Source organism: Mycothermus thermophilus (assembly GCF_041956435.1).
Source record: "Mycothermus thermophilus strain CBS 625.91 unplaced genomic scaffold VTJ04scaffold_4, whole genome shotgun sequence".
Taxonomy (NCBI): domain Eukaryota; kingdom Fungi; phylum Ascomycota; class Sordariomycetes; order Sordariales; family Chaetomiaceae; genus Mycothermus; species Mycothermus thermophilus.
The window spans coordinates 3,597,467-3,618,817 of record NW_027191430.1 but is presented as its reverse complement, the minus strand read 5'-3'; the positions used below and the strand labels follow the sequence as shown (position 1 = coordinate 3,618,817).

At 54.8% G+C, this 21,351-nt stretch overlaps 8 protein-coding genes across 8 annotated transcripts in view; 3 read left to right on the top strand and 5 right to left on the bottom strand.

The window, feature by feature from the left end:
• Positions 1–31: 31 nt before the first annotated feature.
• Positions 32–1,005, bottom strand: VTJ04DRAFT_7030 (uncharacterized protein; the record flags this gene model as incomplete). Its single annotated transcript, XM_069365313.1, has 2 exons — positions 32–620; positions 712–1,005. Coding segments are annotated over 2 exons (883 nt in total), but the record flags the coding sequence as incomplete, so codon positions are not given.
• Positions 1,006–1,395: 390 nt separating this feature from the next.
• On the bottom strand, positions 1,396–2,423 carry VTJ04DRAFT_7029 (uncharacterized protein; the record flags this gene model as incomplete). Its single annotated transcript, XM_069365311.1, has 2 exons — positions 1,396–2,133; positions 2,196–2,423. The coding sequence occupies 2 exons, from the start codon at positions 2,421–2,423 to the stop codon at positions 1,396–1,398; spliced, it is 966 nt and encodes a 321-aa protein (XP_069219050.1).
• A 1,231-nt stretch (positions 2,424–3,654) lies between these two features.
• Positions 3,655–4,571, top strand: VTJ04DRAFT_7028 (uncharacterized protein; the record flags this gene model as incomplete). The annotated part of the gene is made up of 4 exons (XM_069365310.1): positions 3,655–3,736; positions 3,804–3,830; positions 3,924–4,156; positions 4,245–4,571. 4 exons carry the CDS (start codon positions 3,655–3,657, stop codon positions 4,569–4,571), a joined length of 669 nt encoding a protein of 222 aa, XP_069219049.1.
• A 620-nt stretch (positions 4,572–5,191) lies between these two features.
• On the bottom strand, positions 5,192–5,818 carry VTJ04DRAFT_7027 (uncharacterized protein; the record flags this gene model as incomplete). Its single annotated transcript, XM_069365309.1, has 1 exon — positions 5,192–5,818. The coding sequence occupies one exon, from the start codon at positions 5,816–5,818 to the stop codon at positions 5,192–5,194; it is 627 nt and encodes a 208-aa protein (XP_069219048.1).
• A 1,745-nt stretch (positions 5,819–7,563) lies between these two features.
• On the bottom strand, positions 7,564–9,936 carry VTJ04DRAFT_7026 (uncharacterized protein; the record flags this gene model as incomplete). Its single annotated transcript, XM_069365308.1, has 3 exons — positions 7,564–8,070; positions 8,135–9,386; positions 9,449–9,936. The coding sequence occupies 3 exons, from the start codon at positions 9,934–9,936 to the stop codon at positions 7,564–7,566; spliced, it is 2,247 nt and encodes a 748-aa protein (XP_069219047.1).
• A 1,570-nt stretch (positions 9,937–11,506) lies between these two features.
• On the top strand, positions 11,507–12,937 carry VTJ04DRAFT_7025 (uncharacterized protein; the record flags this gene model as incomplete). Its single annotated transcript, XM_069365307.1, has 3 exons — positions 11,507–11,843; positions 11,903–12,872; positions 12,931–12,937. 3 exons carry the CDS (start codon positions 11,507–11,509, stop codon positions 12,935–12,937), a joined length of 1,314 nt encoding a protein of 437 aa, XP_069219046.1.
• Positions 12,938–18,156: 5,219 nt separating this feature from the next.
• Positions 18,157–19,902, top strand: VTJ04DRAFT_7024 (uncharacterized protein; the record flags this gene model as incomplete). The annotated part of the gene is made up of 5 exons (XM_069365306.1): positions 18,157–18,245; positions 18,304–18,797; positions 18,932–19,551; positions 19,606–19,779; positions 19,849–19,902. 5 exons carry the CDS (start codon positions 18,157–18,159, stop codon positions 19,900–19,902), a joined length of 1,431 nt encoding a protein of 476 aa, XP_069219045.1.
• Positions 19,903–19,943: 41 nt separating this feature from the next.
• VTJ04DRAFT_7023 (uncharacterized protein) overlaps positions 19,944–21,351 on the bottom strand; it is a gene marked incomplete at both ends in the record, with an annotated part of 2,770 nt that continues 1,362 nt past the window's right edge. Inside the window, one exon of the mRNA XM_069365305.1 lies at positions 19,944–20,135. Coding sequence (XP_069219044.1) covers positions 19,944–20,135 — 192 coding nt within the window. The remainder of the gene's footprint in view (positions 20,136–21,351) is intronic.

Sequence of the window (21,351 nt, the reverse complement as noted above, 5' to 3'; positions counted from 1 at the left end):
AAACGGCGGTTGTTGTTGTTGTTGTTTTGACCTCGGTTCTGGGAGCCAGAGTTGGTCTTCTGAGCATCGGAGCCTCGGTTGCTGTTGTTGTTTCTCGGCTTCTCCTTTTCGATGATGGCGAAGGACTGGGCAGTTGTGTCTTTGGCGTCTGCACCGCGGTCCAGGAGGATCTGGAGAAGGCCTTCAACGTAGCGCCTGAGAGGGGGGGGCTGTCTGTTCTCAACGGACCATTCTGCCACCTCCTCTTTCTTGCGGGTGGCCCAGTCAGGAGCGATACGTTTCCCCACGGCGGTCAGAAAGTGGTCGACAGCGACGGCTCCCAAAGCTTCGTTGACCTCGTTGGCCTGCGCCGCCGTCCAGATGTGCAGGAATTCACGCGTCCACTGAACAGGATTGGTAGCACTTTCCGCCTGTTCCAGGTGCTTCAGATAGCGGTTGCGGGAGTACTTGATGCTGACGATCTTGGTGGGCGCAACAAGCAGGCGAAGAGTTTTGACGACGTGATGGGGTGTGTTGCGCCATCCCTCGGCCGCAAGAGTGTTTTCGGCGGTCCTCCAGAGGGTTTTGGAGACGGTTTGAGCCATGAGCTGGTAGACGGTACTCAGGGCCTTCTTTTCCGTCTGTCATGGTGCCAGCGACCTCTTTGCGGTGTTCTTGAAGTCTGGCGATAAGCTTCTCCTGAACCTCCTTGGTGGTCGGTCTGGTTCTCACGGGAGGCGGGCGTATTTTCTTTTGCTCGTTGTCGAGAGCTGAGTACTGGGTCATCTCGTCGAGGAAGGACTTCTGGTAGCCCGCGTCGATCTCGTTGTAGACTTCCAGCTGCGTGGGTGCCTTTGCCGGTGCCAGAAGGAAATCGATGACCTCGGTGTCCGTGTCCGGGTCAATGAGGTACCAGATGGCGTGATCCTCAGCAAACTTCTGGATGTGTTTGAGCCACACGGTCCAGTCGGCCTCGCTTTCGAGCCTCGTGGCGGTCGCGAAGATGGTTTTCTCGCTGGTCTCCATGGTTGTGGTTTGGGCAAATGAGCAGCGAGATGGGGGTTTTGGAGAGAGAAAGAGAGAAGATACAGAATGCCTATCGTTGCGATCTGACGTATCAGGGGATGAAGCTGAGCGGCGTAGCAGGAAGGTACCGGGCTCATAACTGTGACACAGTCAGAGCCCAGACCTGAACGATGGCATATGCAGAATGAAGTGAAGGAAGCGGTTTTAATTCTTCTGAGAAACTATCTGAGTCCCAGAGGGCCCGGAAGCCCTGAATATATACACAGAGAGGGGTGGCGCCAGGTGGGCCATCTGGGCCGCCAGAGATGGAGGCTGAGAACTGAGGCTGGCTGACTAAGCCAGACTCAGGCCCAAACCGGCCATATCCTGTCATAGTAAACCATTCCCAACTCATACCCCACATCGCTCCACTAACCACTCCAGAATTTTTTGTGTGTCTTTTGCCCGGATGGTAGGAGGGCCGTTATGGCCATTACAGAAAAGTTCCTCGAGTGTTTTCACATGGCTCAACTCCTGCGCATCCACAAACTGCTCCTCCGTGGGCAGTTCATCTTCGGATCCCACGTACACCGCATTCCAGCCGGCCTTGCGCGCCCCCAGAACATCATTGACATACTCGTCACCGACATAGATCTTGAGCCACGGTCCTAGTGTGGGAGGGGGTCTGCCCTCTTCCATTGCCTCGATCTCAACAATGGCGGTGGCCAGCTCGTTCGCCATGACCACTGCGGCGTCAAATATGCGCTTATCCGGCTTGCCAACTCCCACGTCGTACGACATGCAATGGATATCGACGTCGAAGATCTGCCCTTGACGTTGCCGGCGAGCCAACTCAGCAGCATTGAAAGGGGTGCCGAACCGCGCGGGGCTGACGCGCAGGCCAAATGAAGAAAGAACACTGGGGACGCGATCATCGGAGTTTGTGATGACGCCGACAAGAATTCGGAGACGGTCTTTTGACTGCTGCAAATGTTCTTTTTCCTTGAGTTTCCGCAAGAGCGATACCACTCCAGGAGCAACGGCGTATCCTTCAGACGACATGAAACGGCGCAAGAGCCGAGGCGCCAGGTCTTGCGGTAGAGCATTCCTGGGTAAACCAGTGATCGATTGGAAGGTGTCGTGGATCACCTGTCGCGACGCAACGGTAAGTCGAGTGAGCCAGCGTGAAGGAATATGTAGTGATGATGTACTTCTGTCCACCACCTGTTAGCACCCATGCCAGTTGCCTTGCCGTAATTTGGGTGGGCGTTTTGTGCGGCCAGGTAAGCGTCCTTGAAAGAGGCCTTGACCTGCTCTGCTGTGACGCTATTGAGGCCGCATTTCCTCGCGACAGCTGCATACTGCTCTGGGACAGATGGCCTGGGATAAAATAGAGTCCCGAATGCGTCGAAGCAGAGCAAGATGTTCCTCCGGCTCATTGTTGATCGTGGAAGATGGGGTGTCGAGTTTTATGAGCATGTCACTCCTGGTAAAGGTATTGGGCTTATTGTCTCGGATAAATCAAAAGATGAATATTTATTTCACAACTCGGCACGGCGGGGATGATGTTAAGTCGAGGGCCAGTCCTTGATCTTTTGAGGAGATGCGATGAAGCGGGAAGTGAGCCCAGCGAGCAATGGAAGTTGTCAAGTCAGTTCAACCCTAACCCTTTTAATGGCCACCTCTCCACCTCTCCTCCCTTCCACAACACTTAATAACGACTATTGACACGACGCTGTCCTTGGACTGTCGACCCGAGGCTTTGGTGGCTTACAGACCACCTATGGATAACGTTCTGGCACTCGGTGGAGGTGCTCTCAAGAGGAGTGGGCTGAGGCATAATGAGTCACTTGATGGTGGGAGGAGAAGCGTGATTCAGGTAGGCTCGCCCTAAGTGAGAGTGAGAAGCCGGGACGAGAAATGGCCTATGAGTGATGAAGATAACCGCAGAGTAAGGAATTTGATGTCGTGGACAGAAACAACTTGAGAACTGACATCAGCTGATAAGAAGTCAGCATGCAATTTGGAACTCAATTTGAGAGATTCGACTTGAATTTACCACAAGCATTGCCAGGTAAGAAGCGACGTCGGACTCTTTATTGATATGTCTTCAAGTTGAGTCGGTCTCTCTGGCGAATTACGTGTCCAGTATTAGAGAACTGGTAGTCCAAGTCAAGTCGAGTACCGACTTTGATAGTTGGTCCCAGTTCCGAAGCACAGGGCCCATGACAACGACAACACAAGAAGATGGGACTCTCGTGCGCCCCCGACTTATATTTTCTTGAGTTGTGCGCGGGGCGGCCACGCCAACATGCCGACACTCCACTTTGTCTTCTTCCCTCTCGCTAGTCGAGCACTGATCATCGCCTTTCCCTTCTGGTCACCCAAACCGATTCAGCATTTGACCCTTTTCTCACCACGACCCCAACCGATGAGCATGACCCAACCCAACCTGGCGCCTTCCTAAAAATTCGCACACAATTCAAATACTTAGAGGCGCTTCCTCTCACTGTCTTATATTCCCTCCATTTCCCCGCCCCCCACCCACCCACCTCTACCGCCTCGTTTTCTCTATCAATCGACTTCAAGTTTCTGAGCACTTGGGCATCGACTTCGTCGTGGTTGCTTCAACCCTCCCTGACGACCTCGAAAACCACAACATCTCTCACAATGAACTCCTACGATTGGTACCACAGCCTGGAAGATATATTCGGGCCCTTCCCCACGGTCCCGGACCCGGAAACATGGGACAGTTGGTGGGACAACGCCCCCCGTGGCCGTACCCGATCCGCTGCCACCTCCCTCTCCTCCGAATCCAGATCTTATTATCGAGGACCTTTTTACAGGTGAGCATTGTTTTCCAGTGGGAGCGAAACTGTCGACGATCCATTAGAGGAATAGGTACTGAGAAGGACGGTCACTGATTCCTGACTAAATAGACAAGACCAAGCACAACCGTCTTCTCGACGCAATTAACCGGGAGGCTTATGCGAACATCTGCCGCGACCATCCAACCGTCATGGACCTGTACAATGAGATCCCAGACGAGTACATCTTCTGGTGGCCGGCTCTCAGCCTTACGGTGTGTCGCGTGCGCGGTTGTTTGTCGTTTGGAGAAGAGTTCCGGACCCTGGAGGATCTTCACCGACATTGTCAGGCAGGCGAGCACCAAGTAAGTGATGTTGGAGATGTTGTACCTGCGGGAATCCTCTTGCCACTTGCTTTTACGTTAATTGACAAGCAATGCTAATTGGAGACAGCTGTTGCTTAGCCATGCTCCCGCGCCCATTCCAGCTGAACTCGAGGCCCAGAGACAGGAGGACTTGCGGTACCTCGCGGCTTTAGAAGCAATGGTCCAACTTCGCAATCTGAACGACAGCCCTAGCCTGTACGCCGCCCAGCCTGTTTCCCCCCTCGGCCACACCGCTGAAGCCCCGGCTACTCCGATCATTCCAGTCGCTCCGGTCACTCCGCTTTCACCCATTGCACTGGGAACCCCAAGTCCTCCAAGCACACCAGTCACCCCAAGCACTCCAATCACTCCGGCGAGCCCTGTTGCTCCGGCCAGCCCAGCTATTATACCCTAGGGTTACGCCATTGCTTCACCCGAGCGGACGGCATGGAAGAATTTGCAGGTCCTTTCCGTCTTGCTCCCTACCAACCGACTCACCATTTACACGTGAGGACCATGGAGGTCCGGAAGGAGGTGGTGGATCGTTGGTAGATTACGGGGTTTCTGAGAAATGGTTATAACACGAGATTCTTGGGAGGATTTTGGGACGTTGATGAAGCTGGGCATTTCACTGGGATTTACCGATGGCTCTGAAAGACCAGCGTAAGCCGCGGTTTGCTGCACCTAGATGGACAGCCCCCAATATCAAGAAAGCATATTTCAAGTAGCTCTTCGCTTTTCTGCTGCCATGTGCGAATCAATGACGCTTGAAGAAAAAGGGCAATAACATAGAGACTGGGCATGTTAGACAAGGAAGGTGAATTTAAAAAAGAAAAAAGAAAAAAAAGAGGGGAAAGGTAACCTCATCATTGCGAGATACCAGGGACAAGATATGGATGCAAACGCTCAAAATCAAGTCTATTATCTACTTCAAACAGGCTCAGATGGGTGAGTCGTCCCAAGGTACCCTTGGTTTCCATTCCATCCCACGGAGACTCGGCTCGTACATACAACAAACTCCTAAATACAACACTCTCAGCCTTTGGCAGCAGCCTCCTCATCTGCCTTGTGCTCAGCGTCTTTCTCCAAAGGTTTGGACTCCTGTGCTCCTTTCGGCTCTTCATGCTGCTTGTCATCCTCGCCATTGTTGTTGCCCTGGGTACTGTTGCCATTGGCAACGTTTTCTCCACCTGACCCCGGAGTCTTCTCGCTGGATGCACTATCACTATTGCTCCCGTTAAGTGATCCAGAATCATTACCACTAACGGCCGGAGCAGTCCCAGATGCCGCGGTAGAGGCAACTGGCTTCGCCTCAGAACTACTATTTGCATTGCTCTCAGCCACAGGTGCCGCCACTTGAGTTGCTGGGCTCATCACACCAGTGCCAGGAGTGGACGGCTGCACCAGACTGGGTTGGAACGAAGGGGGTTGTTGTTGGGGAATCGATGTAAACTGTGGCTGGACTTGCCACTGCTGCTGTTGAAGTAATACCGGCCCTTGAGTTGCAAAAGACCCCTGAGGGTAAACGACTGTGGGTTGAACCGGGGGAATCTGTGGCTGAGTCGGAGTCGTTGTGTACTGAATCACGACAGCACCGGGCGGAGACACGGTCGTGGGTATTTGAGTCCACCCCTGTGGTTGCTGATATTGTGCAGTCCACATTGGAACTGCCTGCTGTTGAACCTGCAGTGGAGGTTGCATTTGGGCCTGAAGCGGAGGCTGAGGCTGAGCCTGGGGCTGGGGCTGAAGTTGTGGTTGTTGTGCTTGAAGTTGCGGTTGTGCTGGAGGCTGAGTTTGGGCTTGGGGGGGCGGCTGAGATTGGGGTGGTGGTTGGAGTTGTGCTGGGACTTGCGGTTGCTGTGGTTGCGACTGAGGTTGAGGCGATGGTTGAGGTTGAGGTTGAGGTTGAGTGAGTTGTGGCTGCAGCTGAGGTTGAGGTTGTTGGGGTTGGAGCTGGGGTTGAGGTTGGGGCTGCAGCGTCGGCTGCAGTTGAGGCTGTGGCTGAAGTTGTGGATAGGGAGAGACTCCCTGAACTGGCACCGAAACAGGAATCCAACCCTGTTGCGGTTGTGGTTGTGAGGCCAACTGAGGTTGTTGTTGCTGTTGCCAGCCGCCTTGGGATTGAGCCAAGATAGGATTTGGTGCTGGTGGCAAGTTTGATGCTGGAGCAGCCACAGCAACCAGTTGCTGATACTGCTGAGCAGGAGGCTGTATATGCGCTGGCTGAGGCTGCTGATATTGAACCAGAGTGACCATCTGCTGAGGAGGCAGCGCTACGTGGTGAGTCTTGTACCGGGGTTGAACAGGAACTGGCGTCAAACCCGGAGGTTTTTGGCGCTGCCATGCCGCGGAGGGAACGGCCCAGGCCTGTGGAGGAGGTTGCTCTGGCGCTTGTCCAACAGGCACCGGAACTGGCGCCGGGCGTGAACTTGAAGTTTTCCACGTGGAGCTTGACACGGCGTACAGCTGTGGTTGAGATGCGCTCTGTGAAGTGGAAGTCTTCCACGTAGCACTTGATACAGGATACAGCTGTGGTTGAGTCGGTGTGCTTGCTGAAGGCGACGGACTCTGGCCTGGATAGGCCGGTTGTGGTTGGGCTCCGCCAACCTGCTGGCCCGGGAATGGCTGAGTGGGAGGACCAGTCGGTGTTGACCCAGGGGGGGTTGGGTTTGTGGAAGGCCAGGGCTGAGGACACGGTCCCGGAGGCTGACCAGCCGGATGATGTGGTATTGGTTGGCCCGATGGTGGCTGACTGTAGCCAGAGGACTGAGGTGTATTATATGGCTGGACAATGGGATGCGAATTTGGAGGTCCCGTAGCGGCCACTTGGGGCGTGGTGACGTGGTGAGGCTGTTGGCTGATTAAACCTTGGCCTTGGGAAAGTCCAGTCACTCCTGTAGCTGGGCCTCCTGACGCTGGAGCAGTTGAGACCCCTGACAAGGCTTGTGGCGCTGGTGCAATTGGCGGAGAATGAGGCGGCGCTGGAGAAAACCCGGTGGTCTGCCATTGAGCCATATCGGCACCTGTTGGCTGGGGGGAATCCTTCGCGAACTGTCCCAACTCAGGTCCAGCGGTGGGAGGTGGTGAGTTTGAGCCATCGGGAGCTGGAGCTGGCTGTTGTCCGATGGGATGCAACGCTTGTGGCTCTGGTGATGAACCAGACTGTGATGGTACAGCAGGTTGAACAGATACAGAGCTGATAGACGGAGAACGACTTGAAGTTGCCGGCGCACCAGCCGGTGCAGACACTGGCGGCTGTCCTGGGGTTAGTGTTGCTGGCCCAGCGCTCGGGGTTCCAGAAAGTACGGAGGTCGTCGTCCCGGTTTCTCCAGGGGTTGGAATCGGGTATGGATTGACAGTCGGAGTTTGGGATTGGACCGGCGCATGGGGCTGCGGTTGTTGTATTCCTAATCCTTGAGGCAGCGGTTGGGGAACACTGTCCTGATGAGAAGCAAAGCCTCCAGGATGCTGCTGAACCGGGTGCGAAGAGGGTCCCGTCTGTAACCCAGGCGGCGACTGAGGGTGGGCTGGGTCTTGTGGATGTTGCTGGACCGGCTGTTGGGGAGGCGGTCCTGGCTGAGTGTGCGGATGAGCTCCGTTTGGTCCTGGTGTTTGGGCTGTGTGTGAAAGGGGGCCTGTCTGAGGTCCAGCTTGGGGTTGCGGATAAGCCGGGCCTGGGTGTGGGTGCGACGGGACCAGTGGTTGTGGATGCGGGCCTGGCTGCAATCCAGGTTGGGACTGAGGATGGCCCGCGGCTTGTCCTGGATACTGCTGGGCTCGGTTTGGAGGTCCTGTTTGCAGTCCAGGCTGGGATTGAGGATAAGCTGCGGTTGGTCCTGAATGTAGGCCAGGTTGGGGCAGGGGATGATTCGCGGCCGATCCATATTGCTGGGCCGGTTGTGAAGCCGGTGGTCCTGGTTGCGGTCCGGGCTGGGGGTAAGGATGAGCCGGGATTGGTCCTGGATGCGACATACTCACACTGACCCGGTGTCCCTGAGGATAATAGGGTGGCGGGATCGGGGGAGCATTGTGTGAGCTGAATTGGGGTGCGGTATTGTGCGTCGTAGCAGGTGTCCCTGGCATCACTGGAGCACTGGGTGCAGGAGACCCCGGACTGGTGTTGGCTTGGGCTGGCCAAGTGTGTGCTTGCTGAACTGGTTGGGGACCTTGTCCAGGCAAAGGGGCCGGCACAGCTTGTCCGGCACTTGCTTGGGGGACCTTGTTTTGGGCCGCAGCCATGGAGTTCTGTCTCTGAAGTGCATTGGCCTGAACAGCCGCAGACTGGATATTGGTCGCGGCGGCGTGTGTTGATGACGCCGCGTTCTTGATGGCGCCACCAACCCGACTTGCTGTCTTCTTGCTCCACCGAACGGTGTCTTTGCCGAACGTCGAGGCGACGCTCTGAAGACCCGAGGTCGACCCCGTTGGTTTCTCGGGTACCTGAGCTGGCCCACCAACGGAAGGCATGTTGGGGATGGCGGACGGATATGCGGGTGGCGAACCAGCTGAAGTTGCCTGGGTCGGGTATGTCTGTGACTTGACAGGAAAGGCCGCTGGTGTGTACGAAGCCGGTGGAGGAGGTTGACCTTGGTTGGTCGCTGGGCCGTAAGCCGGCGGCGGCGCTGTATGTCCTCCATGAATAGACGGGGCGATAGATGCGCTCGATGGGGGCCGCGGAGTTCCAGGTCCTGGACCAGGTGGAACGCCTGATTGATACTGGTGCGGGGCAGGCGGCATTCCCGGCGTTGAAGCACGGCGGAAATCTGAACCAGCCCCTGGTGCTGGGGGCGATGAGATTTGGGAATGGTGATGCGGTGCCTGCATTGGAGGCATAGGTCCGCTGTGCAGGGTCGGGATGCTGGTCTGCGGTACGGGATGGCTGCCGGATGGGTAAGGAGAGGTGGATGAAGGGCGGGCCACATGGGACTGTGAGCTGACAGATCCGCTGCGTTGTGGTTGAGGGTAGTATGACTGGCTTGGTCCAGAAGGGTTGAATCTGTCCTGTGATGGGTTGGTGCCCATCATCGATTGAGTGTAGGAAGAGGAGGTTTGAATCGCTGGGGGTTGTGTGTGTTGGGTCTCGGAATGGGAAGGAATAAGACCTTCATAGTCCGGAGGACCCGGTTTCTCGACGGGGATAAGCCCCGAGCTATCAGGAACCGACGCATCTGATCCTCCCTCCGGCGATGTAGACGGATGCGTCAAGTTGTTCATGGGCTCCTGTGTCTGCCTGAGCTTCGCGGCCGCGATTTGGCTCGGAAGAGTGCTGATATCATCACTGATTGAAGTGACACTTGACGCAGCATCTGCAGACTGGACAGTAGACGATGCCTCGGGAGAGAGTGTTGCGGATCGTGTTGCTGGCGATGAATCAAGAGGGTCTGGAGCAACCTGCGGGCCACAATATCCAGCCATGTCCTGGGGCTCGGATCCAGCAAGCTCAGCAACAAATCCCACCGGCTGCGCTTGTACCGAAGGCGGGCCCGGTGCAGCACTTTGGGGGTATCCGGCGCCTGCTGATGGCATGCTTGAAGGAGCTTCCATCTCATAAACGGCGGGAGGTGTTGCGCCAGGCCCGTGATAGCCTGAGGATGCTGACCACCGTTGTGAAGGGGACCCCCTAAGAGGTTGATAGGTATGAGGGGTTCCATGTGGTGCCGGTTGCTGATAGGCGCCTGCGTTTTGAGGATAGGAGCCCAGGGGCGGCGATTGTGGTGATTGATATCCATGCTGGCCATGTTGGTACGGCGGAGGTGCTGGCGATCCTTGGCGACCATCATGAGGGGTCCCGGGGTAACCACCCACTGGTTTCCTGTGGGTAGATACAGGAGTCGAGGACCTGCCGGCCATCATGTGGTTTGGCTGTCCATGATGAGGTCCGGGCTGTCCCTGGGCAGGAAATGATCCATAGGATTGACTTGGGCGGTGGTGAAGTTGGTGTGGCGGTTGCTGCTGTGGTTGCACACTCGGCGGCCGATATGGCAGAAACTGAGGCGCGGGACTACCAGCGTTTCCCGTTGTCGGAGGTCCGTAAGAGGCCATCTCGGCAAGTGACAAGTGATCGTCTCAGGCGATAAGCCGCGAAGATGCTACCGACCAGAGTTGAGAGGTCGGGCAAACGTGAGGTGAGTGAGTGTGGGGTTGGAGGAGAAGCACAGCCCAGTCGCGGGTGGTGCGCCTCGACTCTTCAACCCACGTTCAGCTCTGCATTGGGCGGCGAATGGGATGTCTGGTTATGGTTTCGCCAAACCCCTTTTACGGCACGCTAAGCTGAATTCGATCGCCGACTTTCAGCCGCCCTCTGTGGTCTGTTGACAGCAAAATGTGTTTGGAGTGCTACTTATAAGTAACAGCATGTATGTACCTTAGACACAAATATAGGGGCATTGGGTACCGCTAGTTACAATGACGATGACTGTTGTAGAGGATCTTCAATGAAAGTTAGGTACCTACCTAATAAGAATACCCATGTGAGGTGATTGTTACAAGCTCGCTCAAGGAAACGCATGCTCCAAAACTATTTAAACGGAGTCCAAGGTCGATGCCGAAGTTCCAAGTTGGCCGAGACAACTCATCAACGATGTCCTCATGAAACCGGACTCACTGCAACCACGGGGCAAGAGTGTTGCGGTTCTCACAACAAGTGTTCTGTCGGGGATGAAAGGTGTCAAAAGTACCCTAAGTACCACCTAACTAGCTATATTGTTATCGAGTCTAGAAACCCTGAATCCCGCCGACCTGGAAAGGGAGTTGCATTGAGAATGCTCCCTCATCTGCCTTGGTACCTCGCTCTCCTGAGACATCTCAGCCGAGGGGCACCTATTGACAGGTCCAAACCTGGTACACAAGGTACGACTCATCAAATACTTCTTCGAAAGTTAAATCGGGATCGATTCTCTTCTGCAAATGTAAGAGAGGAAGGCTAACCGGTCCCCTTACTCCCCTGAGCCATAGTCCGTAAGTATCTTGATTCTCAAGGAGGAGAAACTCATCATTCATCTTGAATGATTGGCGCAACCCGTGTCATAATGCTGACTTGCGCATATCTCAAGAAGGCGTTCCCTTTGTCACTCGATGCTTTACAGCTCAATGTGTCATTCAACACTCCACTGCGTTCATCCCTGAGTGTCTGACTCGGTGTTGCGACGGGGCCAACTGAATCGTGTGCTGTCAGAGTCCTCACCGCCAAAAGCGTGGGAGTGACCCACTTGCCATATCTGGAATTCTGCCGCCGACGTCCAGCTCCACACAGACCAACCTCGATCAGGTCTTGACCTCGACCTTGTCTCCTGAACGCGAATTCGTGGAACTGTGCATCGCGTCACCAGGGGCTGGCCGTTGAACGATACAATGCTGTCCGGAATTCTCATCTTCAACCAAAAAGGCGAGAACCTGATCTTCAGGGCCTTCCGCAATGACTGCCGCCCGCGACTTGCCGACGTGTTCCGCATCCAAGTCATCAGCAACGCCCAGGTCCGCTCGCCCATCCTGACCCTCGGCAGCACCACCTTCAGCCATGTCAAGCACGAAAACATCTACTTGGTGGCCATCACCAAGAGCAACGCGAACGCCGCCCTCGTCTTCGAGTTCCTCTACCGCTTGATCCAGCTGGGCCGAAGCTACTTTGGGAAGTTCGATGAGGAAGCCGTCAAGAACAACTTTGTCCTGGTCTACGAGCTCTTGGATGGTATGTCGCTGCTTCTTGCCCGTCTCTTGTGCGGTTTTCCCCAACTGACATTGAGCCAGAAATCATCGACTTTGGTTACCCGCAAAACACCGAGACCGATACTCTCAAGATGTACATCACGACCGAGGGCGTCAAGTCAGAGCGCGCCGTCGAGGAATCGGCCAAAATCACCATGCAAGCCACGGGCGCAATATCGTGGAGGAAAGCCGACGTTAAATACCGCAAGAACGAGGCGTTTGTGGATGTCATCGAGGATGTCAACCTGCTCATGAGCGCCACCGGCGCTGTCCTGCGAGCCGACGTTACAGGCCAAATCATTATGCGCGCCTACCTCAGTGGCACCCCGGAGTGCAAGTTCGGCTTGAATGATCGCCTCCTACTCGACAACGACGGCTTGCTGAGCCTCCCGAGCGGCAACAAGATGGGGAGCAAGGCTACCAAGGCTGCCGCCGGCAGCGTGACGCTCGAGGACTGCCAGTTCCACCAATGCGTGAAGCTGGGCAAGTTCGACAGCGACCGCATCATCAGCTTCATCCCGCCAGACGGCGAGTTCGAGTTGATGCGGTACCGGGCCACCGAGAATGTCAACCTTCCGTTCAAGGTTCACGCCATTGTCAACGAGGTTGGCAAGACAAAGGTCGAGTACAGCATTGGCGTGCGCGCCAACTTTGGCTCCAAGCTCTTTGCCACCAACGTCATTGTCCGAATCCCGACCCCTCTCAACACTGCTAGAATTACGGAGCGTTGCACGCAGGGCAAGGCCAAGTACGAGCCGTCGGAGAACAATATTGTTTGGAAAATTGGTCGCTTCCCGGGGCAGAGCGAGTTTGTTCTCAGCGCCGAGGCCGAATTGACGAGCATGACCAACCAAAAGGCTTGGAGCAGGCCGCCATTGAGCATGAACTTCAGCCTGCTGATGTTTACAAGCTCTGGTCTCTTAGTGAGGTATCTCAAGGTGTTTGAGAAGAGCAATTACTCAAGCGTGAAATGGGTGCGGTATATGACACGCGCTGGGAGTTATGAGATTAGGTTTGTTTTCCATAACTCTTGTTTCTCAACCACGACACAGTCTACTAACGGTCTCCAGGTTTTAATCATCCCGTCCATCTCAGAAAATCCGGCATGTCTTTGTGTACAGCATTCCCTAATTGCATAGCATTGGCGTTGAGGCGTTTTAGTTCAGGTACCTTAATAACTAGCACCCAAAGTGCATTGTTCAGTGTTCACTCAATGAGAGTTATTGGAGGGAATCTTATGATCTAAGGTCGCCAGATATTCTAGTTTGTAGATCCTAATCTGCAGTGGTGGCCGGCTGTTGGTGATGCAAGGCCCCACTCCCAGAGCTCCGTATCATCCACCCGTTGATGTCCCTTGACCAGGAGTCCATTTTGGTCTCCATGCATTCCTCCCCCTTCGATTCTCCCTATTTCCTGACTTCTTCGATGCCCTGGTTCGACCTATTCTTAAGGGCTCCGAGCTCCTCGTTAGATATCAGATCGTCATGGCGAGTGTTATGCGGTTAAAAGAGCCGATAGACCACCAGAGAAGAACAAGATAGGAAACAAGAAATCCACGAAGCAATACAAGGCTTCGGCAGAGAAACAAGACAAGGAATCCGAGGAATGCAAGATCAAGAGAAAAAGGAGCATATCTAAAGACCAAAAGAAAGAATTCCACGGCCCTTCTATGCTTTATTGTCCATCCCTTGAAGTGTTCCGCGAGTCAAAGACCACTTGCAGTCTTCCCTCCAGGGCCACATCTAACCCAACCCTAATACTCGCGCAAAACTCCTGGCTACAAAACAGGACGCCCAATTCTTGGCTGGTATACCAGCTCGCCCGGTCCATGTTGCCAGACCCAAGGACGGCAAACCTGCCGTCTACGAGTGTAAGCTTCAGGTGAGAATAAACCGGCTCCTCAGGCTGTTGACGCTCTTCTTCCAGATGCTCGGGATCGGCGCCGCGTCCCATGCCCAATGTTTTGTCCTTTTGCCATTGATGGAAGTAAGACACACGGAGATTCCCGATTCTCCTACCAGCTTCGACATCTGTTTGGTCTCTTTGCCCTTGGGTCCTTGGGTTTTGCTTGTCCAGTTTCTTGAACCGACGTACGAGTGAGCGGATACACCACGATGTGATCGTGCCAGCGGTAATAAGTTGTTCCAATAGCATCATGCCTCGGTTGGTCACGATGGTGACATCAACACCTCGGCCGAGAGCGTCCAACAAGGCAGCAATGACAGGCTGGCAGGTGATGTTGGGCGTCTGGATATAGATGGACTTTTCTGCCTGCTCGAATAGCTGTAGCATGGCGAGATTTAGGGGCGTGCCAGGCGGTCTTGGGGCTCGTTGCCATGGGAAAGGACGGAAACGCGGATTTCGATGAGACGACGAAGGGAGGATGAGGGTTGGGATTGGATTGTCAAATCGGAAGGTTGAATAGTGATGTGCCCCGCTCATCGTAGCATGTGGGCGGTGTTGCAACTCACTCTCTTCTGCGGCTTCATCACTCCCACGCTCCATGGTTTCAGAGATTCCATGGCTGTCCTCCCAGCAACGGGAGTAAAATGACCAAAGGCCCTGAATAGCGTTCCCACCCACTTCCACGCACACCTCAAGCCAGGATTCCCAACTGACGTTGCAACTCGGCACGAGGGCGCGGCGGCGATCAATGATGACGAATTTAGGGTGCATCACACTGAATGGCAGGAAGAATAGGCTCTTGACTTGAAGATCGATCCCACCCGCTTCCAGGACCGCAGGGTCTGGCAAGCTGAGCCTCTTGGACCATGTGGATGGTGGATAGACGTAGCCATGTCGTGACTGGGTGTGGAACAGCTTTTGGAGCAACGACCTCGACGACAGACAAATCCGGACCTTGAGGGGCTGGATAGTATTGGTGCCGCTAGCCAAGGCATCCCGGATGAGCTCGCGTCGTCGCGTGGCAAGCTCTATGAGCGCGTCATGCAGCGCGTCGAGAGTCTTTGACGGCGCCCAAAAACAGGTGACGAGAATAACTTCATGCTTGGCGGACAAGATGGCTGGGATGAGACTCTCCGTGAAAATTGAAAGTCCCGTTCCGAGTTGGATGCTCTTGGGTTGGCTGGTTGTCACCAGCTTCTGTCGTTCTGCCGCGTCATGGAATCCAAAGTGTGGAAAGCCGAGAGCCCAGCTGGGCGTGTGAATCTCATTAGAAGTCGACTGACTAGATGATTCCAATCTCCTAAGAAACTCATGAATAAAACTTGATGGAAAACTCATGGTGAACGAGATTGATGCACGGTATCGTGACAAAGCAAGGGATGACCGAATCGTTATGGAAGGTCGGCAACGGACATGACACCACCCATGCGGCCAGACCCTAACCCTGAGGCTACCCACATGACCTCTTCAGACTGTCTTTTCTTCCGTTTCTTCTTTTCCTCCTTTTTCTTTTATTCTATCTTCTTCTTTCTCTTTTACCTTTTTTTCTTCTTTTCTTTTTTCTTTTCTTTTTCTTTTTTTTTTTTTTTTTGCGTGGCCGTTCGAGCTCGCCCGCTCCATTGCCAGCATGGGACCGAGGTGAGGCCGAGGGCGGCAGGCCGGCGTCGAGGTGCCATCGGCACCGGAATGGGGCCGGTAGCTACACCTTCCGGACCCGCAGGCGGGACGGCCGCGATCTGCAGTCGCAGTCGCAGGCCTGCCAAACGCCGGGCAACCAAGCACTCGTCACGGTGAAGACATCTGCCTCGATGGCTCGGCCCAGAGCCGGCGCTGGAGAAGCTTTCCCGAGTTCCCCGTCAAGGCAGGGCGTGGGCTCGGGGTCCGTGAGGAGATCGTTTGACAAAGGGGCGTGAGCTTTGGCTCGGAGTCGGATCGCATATTGCCTTGTTACATACATACCTGAGTTATCTTAATGGAACCTTAATGGAAGAGTTTGATCCGCCCGGTGTGTTTATAATAGCCTCCGGTCGCCGGCAGCCCGATGGCGGGCCGAAACTGGTGATGACGGGCAGGTCGCCCGCTGCCTCCTTGTCCTCTGGGTCAAAGAAAGGCGATGCTTCGCATATCCGTGACACGGAAACAAGGCGAGATACTTGACATGAATAACCCACAGAGCTGTCCTCCTTTATTTTGAAGTGGCGCCTGGGCTTGAATGGCACCATAAATCATACCTCTGGAACAACGGATAGCCATCAATCCTAAAGACATGCGGATCGAGGAAGTGGGCTGTCCAAGCGCCCCGTTCGTCTGGCATAGAATTAAAAATATGGGCCTGAGCGATCTTCACCGTCGCATAACCTGCTTGGGCTGCACCCCTGGACTGGAAGATGACAGACCAAAGCTCATATACTACTCGATGCTATGTGCCATTGCAATAGAATACGAGGGGAATACATTGATATGACGGATATATGTAGTTGACGAACATCGACTTGTCCCACAGCGATGCTCAACGCACTTAAAGCAGCAACATCGTACTTGTGTTTTTTAAACATAAGAAAGGAAAAAGGAAAGAAAAAGGAAAGAGAAAGGGAAAGAAAAAAGGAAAGAAAGAAAGAAAGAAAGAAAGAAAAAGGGGGAAAGAAAGAAAATAAAACAAGAAAACAACAGTCATCTTGGGTCCACATGGGGCAGTAATTTTACCTCAGCTTTGTCAGGAAGATCAACGATGTTGAGAAACGCTGATGTTGCAAATCTTCAATGACGGTTGGCTTGGGTTCGAGATCCAAAGCAATCCTCTCCAGCGTAACTACATAGCAGAGGGTCTTGTTGAGGAACACCATACGTCTGGAACATCGCAGGCACTAAATCCCAGAGATCTTGGATCTTGTACATACCTTATCTCCGTCCTTCAGGAAGATTTCAAAGCCCATTCTTCCTATCTCGCTAGGTGCCTAGGTCTAAGATCACGACGTACTGCGCGCAGTCGCAGGATTATCGAGCTGGTAAGCGCAGACAGGACTTGGCGCGGACAGAACTGAGCTGCTCTCCGGTGTGCCGTGTTGCAGAAGCACCCATCTACCCTACCTCCATAAAGGGAAGGCACTCCGAGCTATGGAGTAGTGCAGGATGATGGTGACGATGGAATCGTGCTCAGGTTGGTTGCTTTTCCAGAAAATCTCGTAGGCGCTCATCGGCTCTTCGGGAGCCCAGTACCGGGAAGCCCAGAGCGTCGGTGGAGAGTCTCCAGCCTTGAAGGTTCATTCGGCTCCAGATCACAGACCCTAAGCTTGGCAACGGTAGCTCCGATCCCCCATTCCTGATACCCGTCTGGGGTACGGAAGATGGTTCCTAGCCCAATTTGGCAATTGACAGGTGACCAGGAAGAGATGGGTTGACCTTGCAGAGAGGTTCTCACGCCAGGTGCACACCAAGCAGTCCGGAATACACTCCGTCCGTCTCACAAGATCATGACATCACCGACATAGTGAAAAACATGCCATCTGAAGGCGGAGAAGCCGTGTTTCGACCCGACGGGGAGGGAAAACGAATCGAAACATGGTATGAAAACATCGGGCAGACGGGGCGGCATTGACCTGGAGAATAACGTCATGTCGTTAAAGCGGCCGACGGTCCTGAATTCAAGAAAAGACGCGCCGCTACCGGGACGCGGCGACATGTCCGGTGCCCTCTCAAGCAGAGAGTCTGTTCGGGATGCTTGGCAATGCAACCGCAGAACAGAGGCGACTGCACTATGTAAAAGAGCCGTGGGAGGTGGGGGGCGAAGGAATGTCTGGGCGCGGGAGCGTGCATAGAAGTTGTTTAGAGAAATGGCCCAATCTCCATCAACCGGGTTCTCGTGACGGACGAAGGTGGTGGACCGGGTTGCGGTCGGCGTCCTTAATTGACGTCGCACCGAGCAAATTTCGGAGGGCAACGTTCCTGAATCTCCTGGAACGGAAGGGCGCGGCTCTTCATGCGGGGTGGGGAGCGAGGACAGGGGTGCTGGACCTTGGATGCGTCTGCCGAGCTGTGCGTGCGGAAGAGTCGAGCGTGATTCCGGCATCACTGAACACTCGCTGGTTGCTGGTTCTGGAAGCGGTACACCCGGCGCAAACCAGCAAAAGCAGGTTTGCGCTGCCTTGGCCTCCGTGAGAGGCATGATGCCAAGGATGAATGGTTGCTCTGCGGACTCAACCATCCGCACTTCGAGCCCGACGATCCGGGCCCCCTGCTCCGGCGCGGAGAGCCGTGGTGAGATCCAAGTGATGGGGAATCGGTGATGTGCAAGATGCGAAGGGCATAAAAAGGCTGTTTCCCACACGAAGCATTCTCCAGCTTGTTTCCTCACGGCACACGGTCAAACAAGTCTGTGCAGTACCTGGGACAAGATGGCCAAGTTCTTCCTTACTGCTGCCTTTGCGGCTGCCGCTCTCGCCGCTCCCGTTGTTGAGGAGCGCCAGAACTGTGCCTCGACTTGGTGAGCAATGGTGTTTCATGGATCGTGTCTTTGGATGTGCGGCTAACAACCTTTCCAGGGGCCAGTGCGGTGGCATCGGCTTCAATGGCCCGACTTGCTGCCAGTCTGGTAGCACCTGCGTGAAGCAGAACGACTGGTACTCCCAGTGCTTGCCCGGTAGCCAGGTCACCACGACCTCGACTACGTCGACTTCGAGCTCGTCGACCACCTCCCGGGCCACCTCGACCACCAGCGCCGGTGGTGTGACCTCGATCACCACTGCTCCCACCCGCACCATCTCCATCCCTGGCGGTGCCACCACCACGGCCAGCTACAACGGCAACCCCTTCGAGGGTGTCCAGCTCTGGGCCAACAACTACTACCGCTCTGAGGTCCACACCCTCGCCATTCCTCAGATCACCGACCCTGCCTTGAGGGCTGCGGCCTCGGCCGTCGCTGAGGTCCCGAGCTTCCAGTGGCTCGACCGCAATGTCACGGTCGACACCCTGCTCGTCGAGACCCTCTCTGAGATCCGCGCCGCGAACCAGGCGGGCGCGAACCCCCCGTATGCCGGTAAGTGCGGTGTCACCGCCTCCAACCCTAACCCTGACCCCTAACCACCGTAAACAAAACACCACAACACCACATCACCAACATCACCACACATCTCCCACATCATTCTGGACGCAAATTAACGCCAAATCCAGCTCAGATCGTCGTTTACGACCTTCCTGACCGCGACTGCGCTGCCGCGGCTTCGAACGGCGAGTGGGCGATCGCCAACAACGGCGCCAACAACTACAAGGGATACATCAACCGGATCCGCGAGATTCTCATTTCGTTCTCGGATGTCCGCACGATTCTGGTTATTGAGCCCGACTCGCTGGCCAACATGGTCACCAACATGAACGTCGCCAAGTGCAGCGGTGCCGCCTCGACCTACCGCGAGTTGACCGTCTATGCCCTCAAGCAGCTCGACCTACCGCACGTCGCCATGTACATGGACGCCGGCCACGCTGGCTGGCTTGGCTGGCCCGCCAACATCCAGCCCGCTGCTGAGCTCTTCGCCAAGATCTACGAGGATGCCGGCAAGCCCCGCGCCGTCCGCGGTCTCGCCACCAACGTCGCCAACTACAACGCCTGGAGCGTCTCGAGCCCGCCGCCGTACACCAGCCCCAACCCCAACTACGACGAGAAGCACTACATCGAGGCCTTCCGCCCTCTCCTCGAGGCCCGCGGCTTCCCCGCCCAGTTCATCGTCGACCAGGGCCGCAGCGGCAAGCAGCCTACCGGCCAGAAGGAATGGGGCCACTGGTGCAATGCCATTGTACGTTAGGGTTAGGCTTACATATTTGCGTTCGCATGGCTAACATCCTTCCAGGGCACTGGCTTCGGTATGCGCCCGACTGCCAACACCGGCCACCAGTACGTCGACGCCTTCGTCTGGGTCAAGCCCGGCGGTGAGTGCGACGGCACCAGCGACACGACCGCTGCCCGCTACGACTACCACTGCGGTCTCGAAGATGCCCTCAAGCCCGCCCCTGAGGCCGGCCAGGTGAGCACCAAACCCGACCAGGACAAGAAATATACCTATGAACAAGAAGCTAACCCTAACCCTAAAAAGTGGTTCCAAGCTTATTTTATTCAGCTCTTGCAAAACGCCAATCCGCCGTTCTAAGCGGTTTGAGGCGTTTGGCGCGATGTTGGCGATGTTTGGGATCAAAAAGGGGGCGAAATGGGGCCGGTCCGGGAGGCCCCACAATATCGGCCCCACCCTCCGATCACGTGTTCCCCGCATCGGCACAGACGTCGCTTGATGCATTGAGGGGGTTGACAATTCAAGTCTTCTTCTGTAAATAGTTGGCATCTGTCCTTGTTGGGCCAGGTCCATTTTCTGTTCAAGTATATACACTTTGTTTAAGGAGGTCTCTTGTCACCCTTGGTATGTGATGTTCTGTCAGGAACGCGTGCCGTGCCCGGGGACGCAGCACAATTGGACCCGAGTGTACGATGTGCACCGCTTGGAGTTAAGAATGAACAACTAGGGCTTTCATGATTTGCGAAAATCACCTGTAACGCCAGTCAGCAATCCATGGAGCGACAACGTGGTGGTGCTAGTAGGAGCATTACACCCCATGCCAACAGCCTTGCTGGATCTGTGACAAGGTTCGAAAAAAACGACAAAAAAGAAAAATAAAAAAGAAAGAAAGAAGTCACTATAATTAATGGGCTGTCACGGGTTGGCACCCGTTCCTTGAGGGTTAGGGTTGTGACCCTAACCCTAGCCCCACTGGTTTAGTAGAATAGTGGAGCCGCCTGGCCCGTGCACCCCACAGGTGAGGGGCATTTAACCCACGGGTCAGGTCCTCCAGGTTGTGCGTTCCTCGCGCAACCTCGTTGCTAATAAGAGGACCCCTACGTTGAGCCATTGAGCATCCCGTGGCATGGGCTATCCAATATAAGAGAGATGCTAATCACCAGCGACCTGTACAAAACCATGTAGTATGCTCCGTTCTGTTAACAATATTGGCGTATGCCGGGTGCTCAACTGTCCGGCGTTGTCAGGTACGCTGAGACTGATTGGTAGATTCACCTGTGAAGTGGGGTCGACTGGACAGGTAAAAGAAACCCGCCCGACCTCTCGGTCCTTGAGAATTCCTCCCTCCTCAAGGTTCAGTCTTCTCAATCCACAGAGGATAGAATCCAACACAGTGGTCACCCTTATTCTACAGACTCTGATCATCTCCCCTGACAACGCCCTATTCCCTGACAGGCGTTTAGAAAGGACATCGGTCAGAGATCACTGTTGGCGGCCCACCGCCGCAAAGAGCGCCCCGTATGTTTCATCCCAAGCTTTCTTTAAGACTCACTTGTTCCAGAGTTTCTTGTTCTCAGATAGTCATATTATTCTCCCAGCTCCAGCTCCATTCTATCCTATTATTTCTCACATCCTATCTTCATCTCATTCTCCATCCCATCTCCATCCCATCTTAATTAACCATTATTAAACATTAAGATTAAATAAAAACACAACTTGTTCAGCAAGCTTCAGCTCTTTGAGCAGCAGGATCCAACGAACAGCAAATCCCCCAATCCCCCACCTCCACCGAAACAAAACCCGGATACT